This window comes from Thalassophryne amazonica, chromosome 20 (assembly GCF_902500255.1).
Source record: "Thalassophryne amazonica chromosome 20, fThaAma1.1, whole genome shotgun sequence".
Lineage (NCBI taxonomy): Eukaryota > Metazoa > Chordata > Actinopteri > Batrachoidiformes > Batrachoididae > Thalassophryne > Thalassophryne amazonica.
In genome coordinates, this window is record NC_047122.1 from 39,330,800 (window position 1) to 39,348,461 (window position 17,662).

Consider the following 17,662-nt stretch of genomic DNA (forward strand, 5'->3'; position numbering starts at 1 on the left):
TTGGCACTGATGTAAATCGTGTATGAATTAATGCAGATTTGTGCAATATATCATTTTAAAAAGAGCTCACCTAGACTTCACATGAAGCTTTACCTGGAGATAAGACCATATGTGATTCTTCTGTCAAAATCTATCAAGTCATTCACACAGTCAGGATGTCAAAGACGTGAGAGAGAGAGCAGATGTTTTTCTATTCTTGCTTTAAAATATGAAAACACACACCCCTGAAGCTAGCCATTACTGGCTTGCTTGCCTGCTGCTATTAAAAGCTTGTGTGTTTATGGATTTTCTGGCCTGTGTGTCTGGCTGCTGCACTTACATTCCAACTCACTGTATTTTCTGACAAGTACACAAATGAAAAATGGAAGAAATATTACAAAATCTGCATTAATTCATACACGATTTACATCAGTGCCAACTATTCCGGTGGTGTGTTTGTGTTTTTTGTTTTTAGGATAATATGGGCAGTGCAATGCCCTGTGGTCCTATGCATTGCCTGAGAGCGCTATTAAACACCCTGGATAAGAATGTTATTAAGCAGTGACTGCCCGTCACATCAGCATTTTGGCAAGCAGTGCCTCAACCCTTTACTGAAACCACTGTTCTGAACAATGTTCCTGTGCAGTGTCCATGCTGCATTTACATGTGAACCTCTTCCATCGACATCTGTGAAAGTTACACTTGAGCTTAAGCATCAAAATTAAAATCGGCACATTTCCTATTTATACTCAATAGGCATACCACTGTCACTGATGCTCATTAATGTAATGGTCAATGTACCAAAATTACAGATGTAGCAGGCCAGTTTTTTTTTTTTTTTTTTTTTTTTTTAACTGTCTACGACTTGAAACCAAGAGCCAAATACAATGTCGACTGTAAACCATTAAGCTAATTAATTTGCTTTTCCTTGTGCCTTTTATTGTCACTTGTCATTACCAGACAGCTTGGAGGAGGTTTGTTTTTAATGAATTCACCCCTCTGGTGGGGGCAGGGTAGGAGTAATGTGCTGACTAATACACACAAACCTCACATAGTCAACACTAACACCAAACACGCTTAGCTTATCTATTACAGGACCAAAGAATAAATAAAAACATGCGTGCACACACACGTACTGTATGAACCCACAGTCAACGGTCGATCCTGTATTAACTCAAAGTGAAGCTGTTGATGAACGCACTCCCAGACCACACACACAGTCTCCGAACAGCAGTCTGAGATCTACTGGCATCCATCATCACATTCTATTGTTGCCCTTCATCTCGTCTTTCAGTGCATGTTGGCAGAAATCAGCCGTTTCTAAACACCTTTTGAGTGAGTGCATATGGGGACAACGTTAACAACAGAACACTGTCACTGCAGCGATTATGTAAAAGGTTACAAATAGGAAAGCTTTACATCGGTGTGTGTGTGTGTGTGTGTAAGGATGCAGGACAGAAAGCTAAAAATGCGGAAAAAAAAAACTGAAAATGCATAATTCACACTGTCCTCATCTCATTTTCTCATGTTCGACGTCCTTTTCCTACACATATCTCTGTCTTTTCCATTGTGGACATACCAAATTCTTGAAAAACATGAATTTCTCAAAACAAGTTAATTTCTAAAAGGTCAAAACAATGGGTTTAACTCAGCTGCCCATAACATGCGACATTCTTTTATTGGCAATAAAAGAATTAGGAAATGTGAATAGGTACAGGATGAATTTACATTACGTTGCATGTGAATACAACTCTTCTTCACTAAGGCATGTGCACTTTTGAACTTCAACATGGAGCACGTTATGCAGGTGGATTGGGGGGCGGGGACTGGAATTGGACCAGGGTTGGAGTGAGGATGTCCTATTAATGACTGACCTGGCATCAACACAAATCACTTACTCTATTTACGGTCCATATTAGCAGGACTCTAATCTTTCTAATGATTTGAAGTTGTGGATTAGCGGTGAGCACTGGTTTCTCACAGCAAGAAGGTCATTGGATCACTTTCCGCCCTGTGTGGAGTTTACACATGTTCCCCAGGTCTGCGTGGGTTTCCTCCTGGCACTCCAGTTTCCTCCCACAATTAATCAATCAACCAACATTTACTTATGAAGTACTTTACAGCACCAGATGGTGTCCAAAGTGCTTTACAGTAAAAACAGTTTTCAATTTATTTTCATTTATATAGCGCCAAATCACAACACTGCCTCAAGGCGCTTCACACAAGTAAGGTCTAACCTTACCAACCCCAGAGCAAGCACACAGGAGACAGTGGTAAGGAAAAACTCCCTCTGATGATTTGAGGAAGAAACCTTAAGCAGACCAGACTCAAAGGGGTGACCTTCTGCTTGGGCCATGCTACCAACACAATTTACAAAACAAATATACAGGAAATGCTGCCAGTGCACAGGACAGGAGGGTTGCAGAAACAGACACCACACCCATCTCTGGATGGAGCTGCACCTCAAACGGAGAGAAAGAAAGAAAGAAAGAAAAAAAACAATTAGGTATCGGAAAGACAACAAATACACTATAATTTGTCAGCATTAAGCAACAAGAAAAACAGAAGAAATACTAAGGTGATCGCCGGCCACTAGCCCTAAACTTCACTAAAAGACCCAGAATTTAGATAAAGTTGAGGCCGCGGCCCGCTCTGTTTACTAATAAAATGAATTTAAAAGAGTAAGAGAGAGAGATTAACAAAAATAAAACACACATACAATAAAGTTAAAACAGCACAATGAAAAACATGCTTATTTAGGGTCTGCTCCTCTCGCTGCCCCTGACCAAGGCAGCATCTCTACATCTGGAGTTGGTCCCCGGGCGCCGGACTGTGGCTGCCCACTGCTCCTAGTAGTTGGATTGTGTCTAATTGTAATTAGGATGGGTTAAATGCAGAGGACAAACTTTGTTGTATGTATGTACATACAGTAGTGTTCAGAATAATAGTAGTGCTATGTGACTAAAAAGATTAATCCAGGTTTTGAGTATATTTCTTGTTACATGGAAAACAAGGTACCAGTAGATTCAGTAGATTGTCACAAATCCAACAAGACCAAGCATTCATGATATGCACACTCATAAGGCTATGAAATTGGGCTATTAGTAAAAAAAATTAGAAAAGGGGGTGTTCACAATGATAGTAGTGTGGCATTCAGTCAGTGAGTTGGTCAATTTTGTGGAACAAACAGGTGTGAATCAGGTGTCCCCTATTTAAGGATGAAGCCAGCACCTGTTGAACATGCTTTTCTCTTTGAAAGCCTGAGGAAAATGGGACATTCAAGACATTGTTCAGAAGAACAGCGTAGTTTGATTAAAAACTTGATTGGAGAGGGGTAAACTTATACACAGGTGCAAAAAATTACAGGCTGTTCATCTACAATGATCTCCAACGCTTTAAAATGGACAAAAAAAAAAAAAAAACAGACGCGTGGAAGAAAATGGAAAACCATCAAAATGGATAGAAGAATAACCAGAATGGCAAAGGCTCAACCACTGATCAGCTCCAGGATGATCAAAGACAGTCTGGAGTTACCTGTAACTGCTGTGACAGAAGACGCCTGTGTGAAGCTAATTTATTTGCAAGAATCCCCCGCAAAGTCCCTCTGTTAAAAGACATGCAGAAGAGGTTACAATTTGCCAAAGAACACATTAACTGGCCTAAAGAGAAATGGAGGAATATTTTGTGGACTGATGAGAGTAAAATTATTCTTTTTGGGTCCAAGGGCCGCAGACAGTTTGTGAGACGACCCCCAAACTCTGAATTCAAGCCACAGTTCACAGTGAAGACAGTGAAGCATGGTGGTGCAAGCATCATGATATGGGCATGTTTCTCCTACTGTGGCGTTGGGTCTATATATCGCATACCAGGTATCATGGATCAGTTTGGATATGTCAAAATACTTGAAGAGGTCATGTTGCCTTATGCTGAAGAGGACATGCCCTTGAAATGGGTGTTTCAACAAGACAATGACCCCAAGCACACTAGTAAATGAGCAAAATCTTGGTTCCAAACCAACAAAATTAATGCCTCGCAGACGTGAAGAAATCATGAAAAACTGTGGTTATACAACTAAATACTAGTTTAGTGATTCACAGGATTGCTAAAAAAGCAGTTTGAACATAATAGTTTTGAGTTTCTAGCGTCAACAGCAGGTGCTACTATTATTGTGAACACCCCCTTTTCTACTTTTTTTTTTTTACTAATAGCCCAATTTCATAGCCTTAAGAGTGTGCATATCATGAATGCTGGGTCTTGTTGGATTTGTGAGAATCTACTGGTACCTTGTTTCCCATGTAACAATAAGAAATATACTCAAAACCTGGATTAGTCTTTTTAGTCACATAGCACTACTATTATTCTGAAAATGGCTGTAGCAGATAGTCACCCCATTGAGCCCAGTCTGTTTGGGGTTTCTAACTATAATCAAATTCCTTATCACTACTGCCAATGTGCTTCGCACACTAGACAGTCAAAGTGCTTTACAATGATGCCTCACATTCACCCATTCATATACCACAATGGGGTGCTGACATGCAATGCACTGTTTTGCACACTACGAGCAACTTGGGCATTGAAAACCTTGCTCAAGGCCACCTCAGTGATTTTCTTGTCTGATAGAAAATCAAACATCTGGTGACAAGACCATCACGCTGTCCTCTTGGCCAAAACATTCAAAAAACTGTTTCTAATCGTGTCCGACAGACCACTGGTTTTCACTGCAATCACAGACTACAGCAGGTGACTTCAATGATGAAATCCTCCCCTCAATTCAAAGTAATGTTAACCAGCTGGTGAACCTTCTCAGACCTTCATGGCACATGTTATGATTTAACAACAACCACCACCACCATTAATTCTTCCATGTGCAACCGTCCCACAGATGACTGGGTCAGCTTATGGTGATTACGAGTAGTCCTTGTCTGGCATCAAGCGTGGCGTTTATGTAACCATGTGTTGCACTGTCTGCAAGGTCATCCTCTAGATGAGATGAGGATAGGATCACTCAGTGGATTAGGTTATCCTGCATCCAAGTGTTAACAATGCAAGTTCAAGCTGATTCAAAAGCTAGAATAAATACCATTTCATCATAAAATAAAAATATAACATAACGCAATGCTAAAATACCCTCAGCCATAATCAGCCCTGTGTTCTTTAAAGTTTGCAGTTGTTTAATTATTAAGCTCCTGTTGTCTTATATACAATTTGTACATGTTCAATGAAGCTCCCTATTAATCACTCAATCAAAAACGATATATACATTTTAACAGCGTCTGCAGGAGACTGTGTGTGTGTGTGTATACACACATGAGCTTTTGACAAAAGCGGAAGTTATGCAAATCAAGGAATATCTGTAGATTACCCTCTGTGCATTTGCTGGTACTGAGGCAAATTTAACTCCATAGGAAGTTAGCTTTGAGTTAGCATGCACACTAACGCCGCAAAATGTGTTTTGTTACAAAAAGAGCGTTCAGTTTTTGAAGCGTTTATTTCTCACTATCTTTTACATAATATACGACAAAGAGGATATACGAGTATTTTGCACACAAACGAAACAGTTTTGCATCTAGCTACCAGCCTGTGATGTCACCATGCTAATGTCCGCAAAATAAGTTCAGCAGTGTTATTAGGTTCCCAAAACAGCGTTTTCGGTTTTAGAAGTGTTTATTTCTCCCTAGCTTTTAAATAATGTATGAGAAACATGTATATAAACAAAACAATTTTGAAGAGACCAGCCACTGACGTCATGGCGCAGCTCTACTCTGATTGGCTGTCATCCCCCACCACTCAAAAACAAAGCAGTACAGATTCAAACAGAATGGGACTTTTTAACCTCTTAAAATAGGTCAAGGTTAGCCATCTTTGAACTTGTCCAAGGTCTGTGTACGAAGAATGTTCCCTGTGAATTTGAAGACTGTGGCAGCAATAGAACTGGACTTATGCTGAACACAGACAGACAGAGACAGATACGTCTTCGTAATACCCGACAGCCATATGTTGGCCTCGGGTAAAAAGAAAAAAATAAAAGATAAGTCAGATTGACTTGTCAGATTGACAGAGTAACTTTTAGGGGCAGAACCTTGGTGTTGTTTGGTTCTGTTTGGGAATATAACATAACGTTGACTTATACAGGAGCATGTACATATACTCAACAAAAATATAAATGCAACACTTTTGGTTTTGCTCCCATTTTGTATGAGATGAACTCAAAGATCTAAAACTTTTTCCACATACACAATATCACCATTTCCCTCAAATATTGTTCACAAACCAGTCGAAATCTGTGATAGTGAGCACTTCTCCTTTGCTGAGATAATCCATCCCACCTCACAGGTGTGCCATATCAAGATGCTGATTAGACACCATGATTAGTGCACAGGTGTGCCTTAGACTGCCCACAATAAAAGGCCACTCTGAAAGGTGCAGTTTTGTTTTATTGGGGGGGGGATACCAGTCAGTATCTGGTGGGACCACCATTTGCCTCATGCAGTGCAACACATCTCCTTCGCATCATCCGTGAAGAGAACACCTCTCCAACATGCCAAACGCCAGCGAATGTGAGCATTTGCCCACTCAAATCGGTTACGACGACGAACTGTAGTCAGGTCGAGACCCCGATGAGGACGACGAGCATGCAGATGAGCTTCCCTGAGACGGTTTCTGACAGTTTGTGCAGAAATTCTTTGGTTATGCAAACCGATTGTTCCAGCAGCTGTCCGAGTGGCTGGTCTCAGACGATCTTGGAGGTGAACATGCTGGATGTGGAGGTCCTGGGCTGGTGTGGTTACACGTGGTCTGCGGTTGTGAGGCTGGTTGGATGTACTGCCAAATTCTCTGAAACGCCTTTGGAGACGGCTTATGGTAGAGAAATGAACATTCAATACACGAGCAACAGCTCTGGTTGACATTCCTGCTGTCAGCATGCCAATTGCACGCTCCCTCAAATCTTGCGACATCTGTGGCATTGTGCTGTGTGATAAAACTGCACCTTTCAGAGTGGCCTTTTATTGTGGGCAGTCTAAGGCACACCTGTGCACTAATCAAGGTGTCTAATCAGCATCTTGATATGGCACACCTGTGAGGTGGGATGGATTATCTCAGCAAAGGAGAAGTGCTCACTATCACAGATTTAGACTGGTTTGTGAACAATATTTGAGGGAAATGGTGATATTGTGTATGTGGAAAAAGTTTTAGATCTTTGAGTTCATCTCATACAAAATGGGAGCAAAACCAAAAGTGTTGCGTTTATATTTTTGTTGAGTGTATAAACAATATATCTAAGGGCCAGACAGAATAAGTCGGTGTACTCAAAAGTATAATCTTTCCAAACTGTCATCTTAAGGAAAGGACATGTGTCCTAGTACGACCAAAGACCGACTTCAAAGAATCAGACAAAGGTCACAAAGCAAGCTTTCTGCAGGAGACCTTGTAAGGTAAATGCTCCTTTCTCTGGTTTGTGCAATGATGGTCTCCATCACTGTGTCTGGTACACACACACACTCCGTCACAATGCCCCTAGTGTTGTGGGGTAATACCAACAATGGTTTTATTAAAAATGACCTGACCAGCTGATATACTATGTATCCAGTTAACCCAGTAGCTACAGTCATGCTGATGCATGCCTGGACCGTTAAAACACACACAAAACTTAAAGGAGGTGCATGTAATGTTTATTATTTCTAAATTTGAACTTTGCTGACAGAGTGTTGGGGGGGGGGGGGCTTTTCACTTCAATATGTCAGTCTGTCTTGTAACGTCATTGACTTTAAATAAACGTAATTTTTGTTGAATGACTGGACATTGGAGTAACAAGGAACTGCTCATAGATTGGTTCAAGAGGTGGATGCAGAAGAATTGTACTGGACAAAATTCACAATGGATGACAAAACCACAATTGGAGATAATTGTACAATTATACAGACTGCTCTAATAACAATAATAATAAGAAGAAGAAGTAGGGAAGGTAAATTACCAAATCACCTGAACACACACAAGGAACACAAAGAGATACATCCAGTCAAATCCGTAACAGACAATCAAGGAATGTTTTTGTGAACACCTGTGACTTTTCCTGCTGCAACTACCAAAAAAAAAACAAAAAAAAACCACACATTTTCCAGTTATCTATTATAAACAGACATGATTTTAATTTGCGGCAACTGTCAAGTGTGGTGCCATGTTGATGTAAAACGTAGGCAAGCCAGATGTCACATCAGCCAATGAGTCACATTTGTTATCTATAGTGCAGCAGATAATATTTACAGAGGAATCCTGTGAATGGTGACAGAAGCACCAAATTCGGCACAAACACTGCTTAGACATTATTCTTTTGGGGAAAAAAAATGATTGGCCACTTTAGTTTTCAATAGGCAGCCAGGTAGGAGTCAACTGAAAAATTACACAGGGGTCAAAATTAAAAGATGCTCCAATCATGTAGAAAACTATACCACATTAATTGTCATCACAAATAATGATCAGACAAATAATGTCTTTTATATAGTGGCTGAGTGGATCCATGTCATTTGATTGGTGCTTTCCATGTCACGTGACAGATTATTTGTCCCATTTGTATTGTATTTAGCATGCAATTTGGTTCCATTTAGCATACAAATTTGGATCCATACATTTTGTACCATTGCACGCTGCGAACCCCACGCACTAGTGGGGTGGTGTTTAGTTAAACATGCAGAGTTTGTTCTGCTGACGGACAACGATTTGAAGGAGCTAATTGACGGTGCTAATTCTTCTAACACACACACACACCAAATCCACTGTGCTGTAAGCCATGTGGAGGCATGAAGGGCTGTTAGGAGGAAGTTAGAATGAAAAGTTGGACTAATTTCTGACATGATTTTTTCCACTGCACTGAGAAAGTACAGTGTTTTTTTTTGTTGTTGTTTTGAAGTACACGCGTGCACAAGTGCTGTCCCGCTTGTGTGAGCACATGCACACACCGCTCACAGACAATTTGATAGAACTAATTGACGGTGCTAGTTCTAACACACACACATACACAAAATCCACTCCGCTGTAAGCCATCTGGAGGTATGAAGAGCTGTTCGGATGAAAAGGTAAGAAACTAACGTTATTTTTCGCTGGACTGAAGAACTACAAAGTCTTTTTTTTTTTTTGGTAAGTACAAAGTCAGTGCACAGGATCACCGGACTACACCTCACAATTTGAAACAAACGCTTTTTGAGAATTTGTTTGTGCATTCCTTGGTAAAAATTAAGTATTATTCATACACTTGCAGAATGTTTGAGTGCAGTGTAGATCTTATTTGAATCAAATCTGCCGCTAAACTAACATGTAAATGGCCACTGGCTGAAGTCAGTGGAGGGCACTTTCAGTTGGGGTCTCCTCTGCTGGGGACGAGTGCAGTTTACTGAGCTCGCTCACTGAAGTTATAATACTCTCGTCAAGAAACGGGTGGAATATGCCGGAAAACTACGCATGCTGGCAAAGCCACAAACAGAGGAACAAGGGGCACAATATTTCCTTCCATAAGTAACTGGTTGTGGTTTATTATATATATATATATATATATATATATATATATATATATATATATATAAAAAAATATATATATAAAAATATAATTGTTTGGTAATGGTTTTAGGAACCGCGCTGTGCTGAAAACAGCAGCAGCTGTGTGCAGCCCAGCAGCACAGTTTAACAGTGCAGATCCGTGTAAGTTTCAACACTAATATTTGGGAATTAATACTTTCCTGACATGATTTATTGTTAATTCATTTTACTGGCTCGATATCCAGGTCAGAATGGCAGTTTAACATGTATTTTGTGAGTGTTTTTCTGAGTGTGTTCAGTCGCGAATTACCACTGAAAATGCATTAACATCCAGGAACTTCGTCAATATTTGCCCGGGTTGGAGGCGTCATGTCGCTGTCCATGAAGGGACGTTGGCGTTTAGTGGGCAGCATTGTGAGTCCGGACTCTAGTAGTCATATACAACCCCTGGCAATAATTATGGAATCACCGGCCTTGGAGGATGTTCATTCAGTTGTTTAATTTTGTAGAAAAAAAAGCAGATCACAGACATGACACAAAACTAAAGTAATTTCAAATGGCAACTTTCTGGCTTTAAGAAACACTATAAGAAATCAAGAAAAAAAGATTGTGGCAGTCAGTAACGGTTATTTTTTTAGACCAAGCAGAGGAAAAAAATATGGACTCACTCAATTCTGAGGAATAAATTATGGAATCACCCTGTAAATTTTCATCCCCAAAACTAACACCTGCATCAAATCAGATCTGCTCGTTAGTCTGCATCTAAAAAGGAGTGATCACACCTTGGAGAGCTGTTGCACCAAGTGGACTGACATGAATCATGGCTCCAACAAGAGAGATGTCAATTGAAACAAAGGAGAGGATTATCAAACTCTTAAAAGAGGGTAAATCATCACGCAATGTTGCAAAAGATGTTGGTTGTTCACAGTCAGCTGTGTCTAAACTCTGGACCAAATACAAACAACATGGGAAGGTTGTTAAAGGCAAACATACTGGTAGACCAAGGAAGACATCAAAGCGTCAAGACAGAAAACTTAAAGCAATATGTCTCAAAAATTGAAAATTCACAACAAATGAGGAATGAAAGGGAGGAAACTGGAGTCAACGTCTGTGACCGAACTGTAAGAAACCGCCTAAAGGAAATGGGATTTACATACAGAAAAGCTACACAAAAGCCATCATTACCACCTAAACAGAAAAAAACAAGGTTACAATGGGCTAAGGAAAAGCAATCGTGGACTGTGGATGACTGGATGAAAGTCATATTCAGTGATGAATCTCGAATCTGCATTGGGCAAGGTGATGATGCTGGAACTTTTGTTTGGTGCCGTTCCAATGAGATTTATAAAGATGAGTGCCTGAAGAGAACATGTAAATTTCCACAGTCATTGATGATATGGGGCTGCATGTCAGGTAAAGGCACTGGGGAGATGGCTGTCATTACATCATCAATAAATGCACAAGTTTACGTTGATATTTCGGACACTTTTCTTATCCCATCAATTGAAAGGATGTTTGGGGATGATGAAGTAATTTTTCAAGATGATAATGCATCTTGCCATAGAGTAAAAACTGTGAAAACATTCCTTGCAAAAAGACACATAGGGTCAATGTCATGGCATAGGGTCAATGTCAACGAGCAGATCTGATTTGATGCAGGTGTTAGTTTTGGGGATGAAGATTTACAGGGTGATTCCATAATTTATTCCTCAGAATTGAGTGAGTCCATATTTTTTTCCTCTGCTTGGTCTAAAAAGTAACCGTTACTGACTGCCACAATCGTTTTTTTCTTGATTTCTGATAGCGTTTCTTAAAGTCAGAAAGTTGCCATTTGAAATGACTTTAGTTTTGTGTCATGTCTGTGATCTGCTTTTTTTCTACAAAATTAAACAACTGAATGAACATCCTCCGAGGCCGGTGATTCCATAATTTTTGCCAGGGGTTGTATAACCTCTTTGTTGGTGTCTCTGGCAGGGAATCTCAGAACAAGGCTCATCTCCCCCCAACCAGTGACGCCTGACCTGCATAAATGACGGCAGCCGGTCGATGTCAAAGCCTCTCAGACCACAACTAAAACAAGGTTTTCCAGAGATGTTTTATGGTCTTTAGTGTTTCTTGAACTATCAAAATAACATTTTTTGTGTTTATTCATGCTATAAATAATCCGTGGACGTTTCTGTTCCCCTTTCAAGTACGTGTTGGACTTTAGCAACAGTGGAACACCAAAATGTAAGTCCCTTTTCTGTTATTTAGAAACTAATAAAATATCAAATGACAAGGATCTATTTTAGCTGTTATATAAAACAAAAACAAATAATTAATGTTTTTACATTTTTCAATGGAACAAATATTTACCATATACATACCAACCAACTCTGTTTCGCCTCGCTGAATGGTATGTTCCAGCTTTCACCTCATGAAATATCTGTACATTGAACTCATAAGCATTCATTACACTATGTAACAATTTTTGTTCCTGGCTTCTAAGTGTTATATTTCAATTGCTTATGTCTAAAGTCTATGGAAAAATTACTACATTCAGCACAAACTTTGATTTTATTATTTTTTTTAATGTTCTAGAAAGTTCTAAGAGTTTCTTGAAATTTCTAAATTCTGGAAACTTCTAGAAAATTCTGGACAGTTCTAGCAGTTAAAGAATATTCTAGAAGACTACTCAGCAGTAGTGAAGGCGAATCGAGAATATTCTTGAAAACAGACAAATTTCAAAATATCATTGTCCTGATCACAGAAGCAAAGTTTCTGAGGAATAACAGCTATTTTCTATTTATTTAAGGCATAACAGGTTAGGAAAACACACTGTGTACCCAGGAACAAAACAAAAATAAAAATGTTACATAGTGTTATTTGCAAATTATGTCATGTTTTAATTTTGACCCCCCTCAACCGACCCCTATCTGGCTGCCTATTGAAAATTCAAGTGGCCAATACGTTTTTCAAAAGAGTTATGTCTAAGGACTACCTGTGCTAAATTTGTTGACTCTATCACTATTTGAATGGTTGTTTCAGTTACCTGCTGCACTAGTAAGAGATCCTTCTTTGCCAGTGAGGGAACAACAGCAACAAAACATAAAGCAGACAGGAATGCCACCGTTTTATCTTTCTCCAACTCTGCAAAAGCACCTTCAAAAGGTTCATACTTTGTGTTCCTGACAAAATAATGTCGCTGCAGTCTGCAAGCCTGTGAAATATGTGCATAGAATGGGGTACAATGGCTACAAGTGGACATCTGTTTGTTTGGGTTGGAGTAGATTAAGCCGAACTAAATATCCACTGCTGGTCCGTTTGAACAAGGTCAGTAGACGATACAAACATACAAGGTCCTCCAGCTGCAAAATTTATTGTTTTAGATATAAAAAATTTCCTTGTACTGCACATTTTCAACACGTGCACTTGATTTTAATAGCCTTTTAATACAATTGTCTTAAACTTGCTCAGTTAGTGAACAAACGTGCATGTTGCACTTATACTGATGCGCACAAAAATATGAATGCAGTAAAAAGCAGCTGTACATATTTACAAATTTCATACAAGTGATGCTTGTCTTTATTACTGTATGGAATAAATATTCAAGTGCAACATCAGCAGAATTAAAAGTCACTGAAGACATATGGCCCTGAGGCTGGTTTCCGCACTGAGCAGTAAAACAGAAATAATTCACTATATACTGCTGTGATCTCCCCCTATCCCCAGCTCCCTCTCCCCAAGACAGTCTCATTAGGTATCTATTGTAATAGTCATCCAGTCTATTTTATGAGATTGTGAATGGGGTTATTTTGTGCAATGCCTGTGTTTATAAATTCTAATCTGTTAGACACTTTACATAGTTACAATGTTACTATTACCAAGAGGATTGTATTTACTACTAATGTTTTCATGCCCATTATGACATGCTGCCGCCTTTCTTGGCCAGGTCACCCTTGAAAAAGAAATTTCTATGTCAATGTTTTTTTTTTTGTTTTTTTTTTCCCCTGGTTAAGGCTATTATCACATCTGCGTGTCGGCCATGGTGATATAGTCAATTCAACTTTGTTGATGAACTGCTGGCCATCCTCTCACTGCACTACATGCGTCCAAGGTCAAATCAATGGTCATGTTCCAAATTACTTTAATGGCCACACAAGAACTATACAAGGCACTGTAATGCATTTTTTTTGCAGATGTCTGGTCTCCTGAGGTGACCAAATATATCAGATCTTTGATGAAAATGACATCACGATTATGTCAAGTGAAGTAAAAAAAATTAGCTGGTGGCGATGAGGCAGCAAGGAATTGCCTTTAAAGGGTTTATTTTGTAGAAGTCAGTCATTAGGTCAACAATTTGATGTTCAAACTTAGGGTACTATCTCACTGGGCTGTGACAGCTTGCGAATGTCATTTGCGAAGGATTTTGTGTGACATCGGCTGGGTTGCAGTCCTCCCCTTGCATGAGTTAGAGGGTGTTGCTTGCGTGTCGCCTGAATTTTGAACAGTTCAAAGTTGGCAAAGTGACAAAGGTCCTCAACAAATACTCCCAAAGCCATCGTAGGTGTGGGGAAGCCCGCTGAATGTAGTCTTCGCAACTCATAACGTGCAAGAACTTTGTGAGGTGTTGACAATGGATAAAACTACACAGTGATTGGAGACAAAAATGAGGATCCAACATTCCTCAAGACAGTCACGCACAAAGTGCCCTGGGAGGATGCCAAAATAAGGGAGATCATCGGAGAAGAAACAGTGCTCCTGAAAGTGGCTGAGGGAGTCCGACAGCCTTGGCTCGCTCAAATGCTGACCTGCGTGCATTTATGGTCAGCAGGCTGGATGCACCTGTTACGGTAGCTTTTAAATCAGGATCAAAATGGGAAGAAGTCTCAGGCTGGTGGGCATCAGCACAACAGTGGACGAATACTGGCCATTCCCAAGAACATCTGTCCATAGAAGGATGACACCAGCCGTGACCTTTTTCATGGTGTGAACTGCTGGACATCACGCATTTCGTTCTGCAGGAAATCGTTCTACAAGTAGGTGAGTGCCCTGTTCAGTTTTCTTCTTCTTGTATTTTTTCTCCTCAGTGAAGTCACGCTAGGTTTTGTTATTTATTATATTTTTTTGTTGTTATTTAGAGGGCTGTTTCTTAATGGATACAATCAGGGGAATTTCCACAGCATCTCTTCACATGGATAATAGCAGGTTAATACCAGCTGAGCACTAACAGCGAATTTGTCACTCATTTGTGTGTGTGTGGTCGCTAATTCGAATCTAACTACTCTCCGAGGACCAGTAAAACACTGGCTTTAGCACACAAATGGGGGTGGATTCTGGACCTGCCAAGGCAAGATCAAATTCAACTACTGGATCAACCACTGACGCCGAGCTCATGTCTGCCTGTCTGCTGGCCTTAATCTCTCAGGTCCTTTTGCTAATTTCTACCACCCTTAGTATGTCAATGAAGGTTGATCTTGAATGTGCACTTCAAGAATGAATTTTGGAATAGGTCAAAATGTGATTTTAAACCTGATCTGGCTCAAATGAGGCACACACTTAGGTGAATTCTAGAACTGCCCCTGCATGGTTAGTCAGAGATCAATCATTTGGGTGAATGTCAAGATCATTAGGGTCAAAGGTCAGACTTCCATTGTCCTTGCTGTCTTCATGGCCATGGGCAGCATTAAATAGTAGTTGTTTTTTCTATTCTTTATTGTGACATACCAATTTCTAAGCGTACTTCAGGTATAATTTGCTGCGTTACTCTTTATTTACATTTCAAATTTTAAAGATCTTGATGTTTTCATGAGAAACTTTTTTTAAATGTAATATATGTGTAGTTTTGTGTACAGTCAGAATGATGTGCATCTTTGTAGGATGATTCTCACCAATTTGTAAGAGTACGGGTGTCACCAGGGCTGTCTCCATGGCGTAGCAAAACTCCCGGCCGAACATCACAGCGCCGTGCATCACCCATTTCTTCAAGGAAATGCCTTCTATTGATCCTTCGCTTGCCGACTCCTCCCCTCCTCCTCCTTCTCCATCCATCTCTCCTCCTCGCTCATCTTCTTTAACCACTGAGGTGGACGTTTTGGCGCCATCCCCGCCCACCACAGATCCGACTTGCATACTGTCAGACTCTGTGTTCTGAGGAGGCATGGCAAGCATGCACGCGTTGGGAAAGAAACACACCCCCTCTAATACAATCACAAATCTGAGCACAATCAAATGCAGCAACTAAAGTAAATATGTAAGCAATATGACTTACAGTTGAAGTACAGGAACTCTCCCCCCACCCCCCAAAAAAATAAATAACTTGCTGCAGTCACAACCTGTTCACATCAAAATATTATTGGTGAGTTTCTTAAGTAATCTTATATTATATTGTGTTGGAGTAAATTCTGGCCAATTTAGTCTCACAGGATGATGTGCCAACACCACGATAACAAAAACAAAATCAGAAATTCATCTGTAACAGACATCATGCCACTATGCAAGGCAAAAAAGATATAATTTGTATGAAAGAACTGGTTCCCACTAAAATTTAGATAGCTGTGGGCACAAAATAAGAATAGAACATGATATAATCTATTCATTTAGTACAGATGTCAAATAAAGTGTTTTTTTAAATCTACTATTCATCTTCTAAACAGACCGTTCTATAAAAAAAAAAAAATGTCAGCTTCAAGTTCAACACCCTTTTTAATTATCTTTTTTGCCCACCCAGAATTGAAAAATTAAGAACATCAGCTTTCCAGAGACTTTTAGAAAATCCCAAAATGTGGAAGTGATTGAATTTTCACAGAACATTTAAGATACATTCCAAGACTGAATGTGTGTGTGTCAGGTGTGCAAGATCCAGCTGACAAAATGTTATTTGGTATGTTGATTTGTCAATGTTTATGAGTTTGCATGTGTAAGTGTATGGATGTGCATGTGTGTGTGATGTATGCATGAGTTTAAGTTTATGGCTTTTTTTTAATCATTGAGGTTTCTCCCCCTTTTTACTGTCTATTTCCAGAGGTAAAAGTCCATATAAAAGACCACTCGGTAAGTTCCAGAGTCATATTGAATTTGTTTATGGAGGGCTGGATGGACGACTGGCTGACGGAGTGGGCGGGGCTGAGGAAGAGGCTGCAGGTGGAGTGGGAGGGAGGAGGTGGTGGGTAGGTGGCGATGGCGAGCGCAGCTCCTTTAAAAATCCCCATCGATTGGCTGATGAAACTGGAGGAAAACAGCCAAAAACCAACAGGATGTCAATCAGCAGTTATAGAGAGAGCGGAGGTGTCCCATTGGCCACAGTAAGTGATGACAATTATTAGTGGAGAAAAGAAAGGGGGGGGGGGGGGAGATATGGACAACATGAGTCACAACAATGAATCCTTTATAATCATCATTCACACATTCTTTATGGCCTACAGGCTTTTTTCCAGTAATTACCACTTAAATGGGTAAAATGTGAAGACATTACTCTTCAACATATAATAAGAGTCATTTATTTACACCAAATGACAGAGAACCTTTGAAAATATATATATATAAATACAATGAAATTTGTCCTCTGCATTTACCCATCCTAGTTACAGTTAGATGTAATCCAACCACTAGGAGCAATGGGCGGCCACAGTCAGATGTTGTTTCAAAATGGTAGTTATTAGAATAATTTAATTTCTGCCAAATATATAAACTGTAACCACAGAAGGATCTGGAATTACTGAACAAACTGCAGAGGAAAAAGAAAAACAGAACCATGTCCATTTTGTTTCCAAACTAAGATTTACACACACAGTTTTAACATAAAAAAAAAAAGGCAAACACACACTTCTGTTATAATCTGTCATTTCCACATCCTGCACAATTATTTGCACCGGGGGGGGGGTTGCGGCTCATTTTCTTCCACATAAGGTATGCTTTTCATCAGTGGCTGTACATTACCATTATATTGAGAAACTGAATTTCAAAAATGCTGTGACTGTGACTTACAGGGCAGTGGACCCACCCCTGAACCACTCCAGCTTGAAAAAGGTTAAATAGTAGAACTTCTACAAATCATGGATATATTGCAAGAACTGCATTTAATGAGACCATTTTGTTGCCACATTTACACAGTGGCCAAATGCTGTACTGCAATAAAAATGTCAATGATGGCATATAAAAACGGTCCAGACCATCA

The 17,662-nt window shown here is 39.7% G+C and overlaps 1 protein-coding gene across 2 annotated transcripts in view; it reads right to left on the bottom strand.

Moving 5' to 3' along the window:
* LOC117502471 (solute carrier family 45 member 4) overlaps positions 1-17,662 on the bottom strand; it is a 68,444-nt gene that overhangs the window by 26,697 nt on the left and 24,085 nt on the right. For both annotated transcript variants that reach the window (XM_034161526.1, XM_034161525.1), the window contains one exon: positions 15,378-16,713. In XM_034161526.1, the coding sequence (XP_034017417.1) occupies positions 15,378-15,657 (280 nt within the window). In that variant the 5' untranslated portion in view covers positions 15,658-16,713. The remainder of the gene's footprint in view (positions 1-15,377; positions 16,714-17,662) is intronic.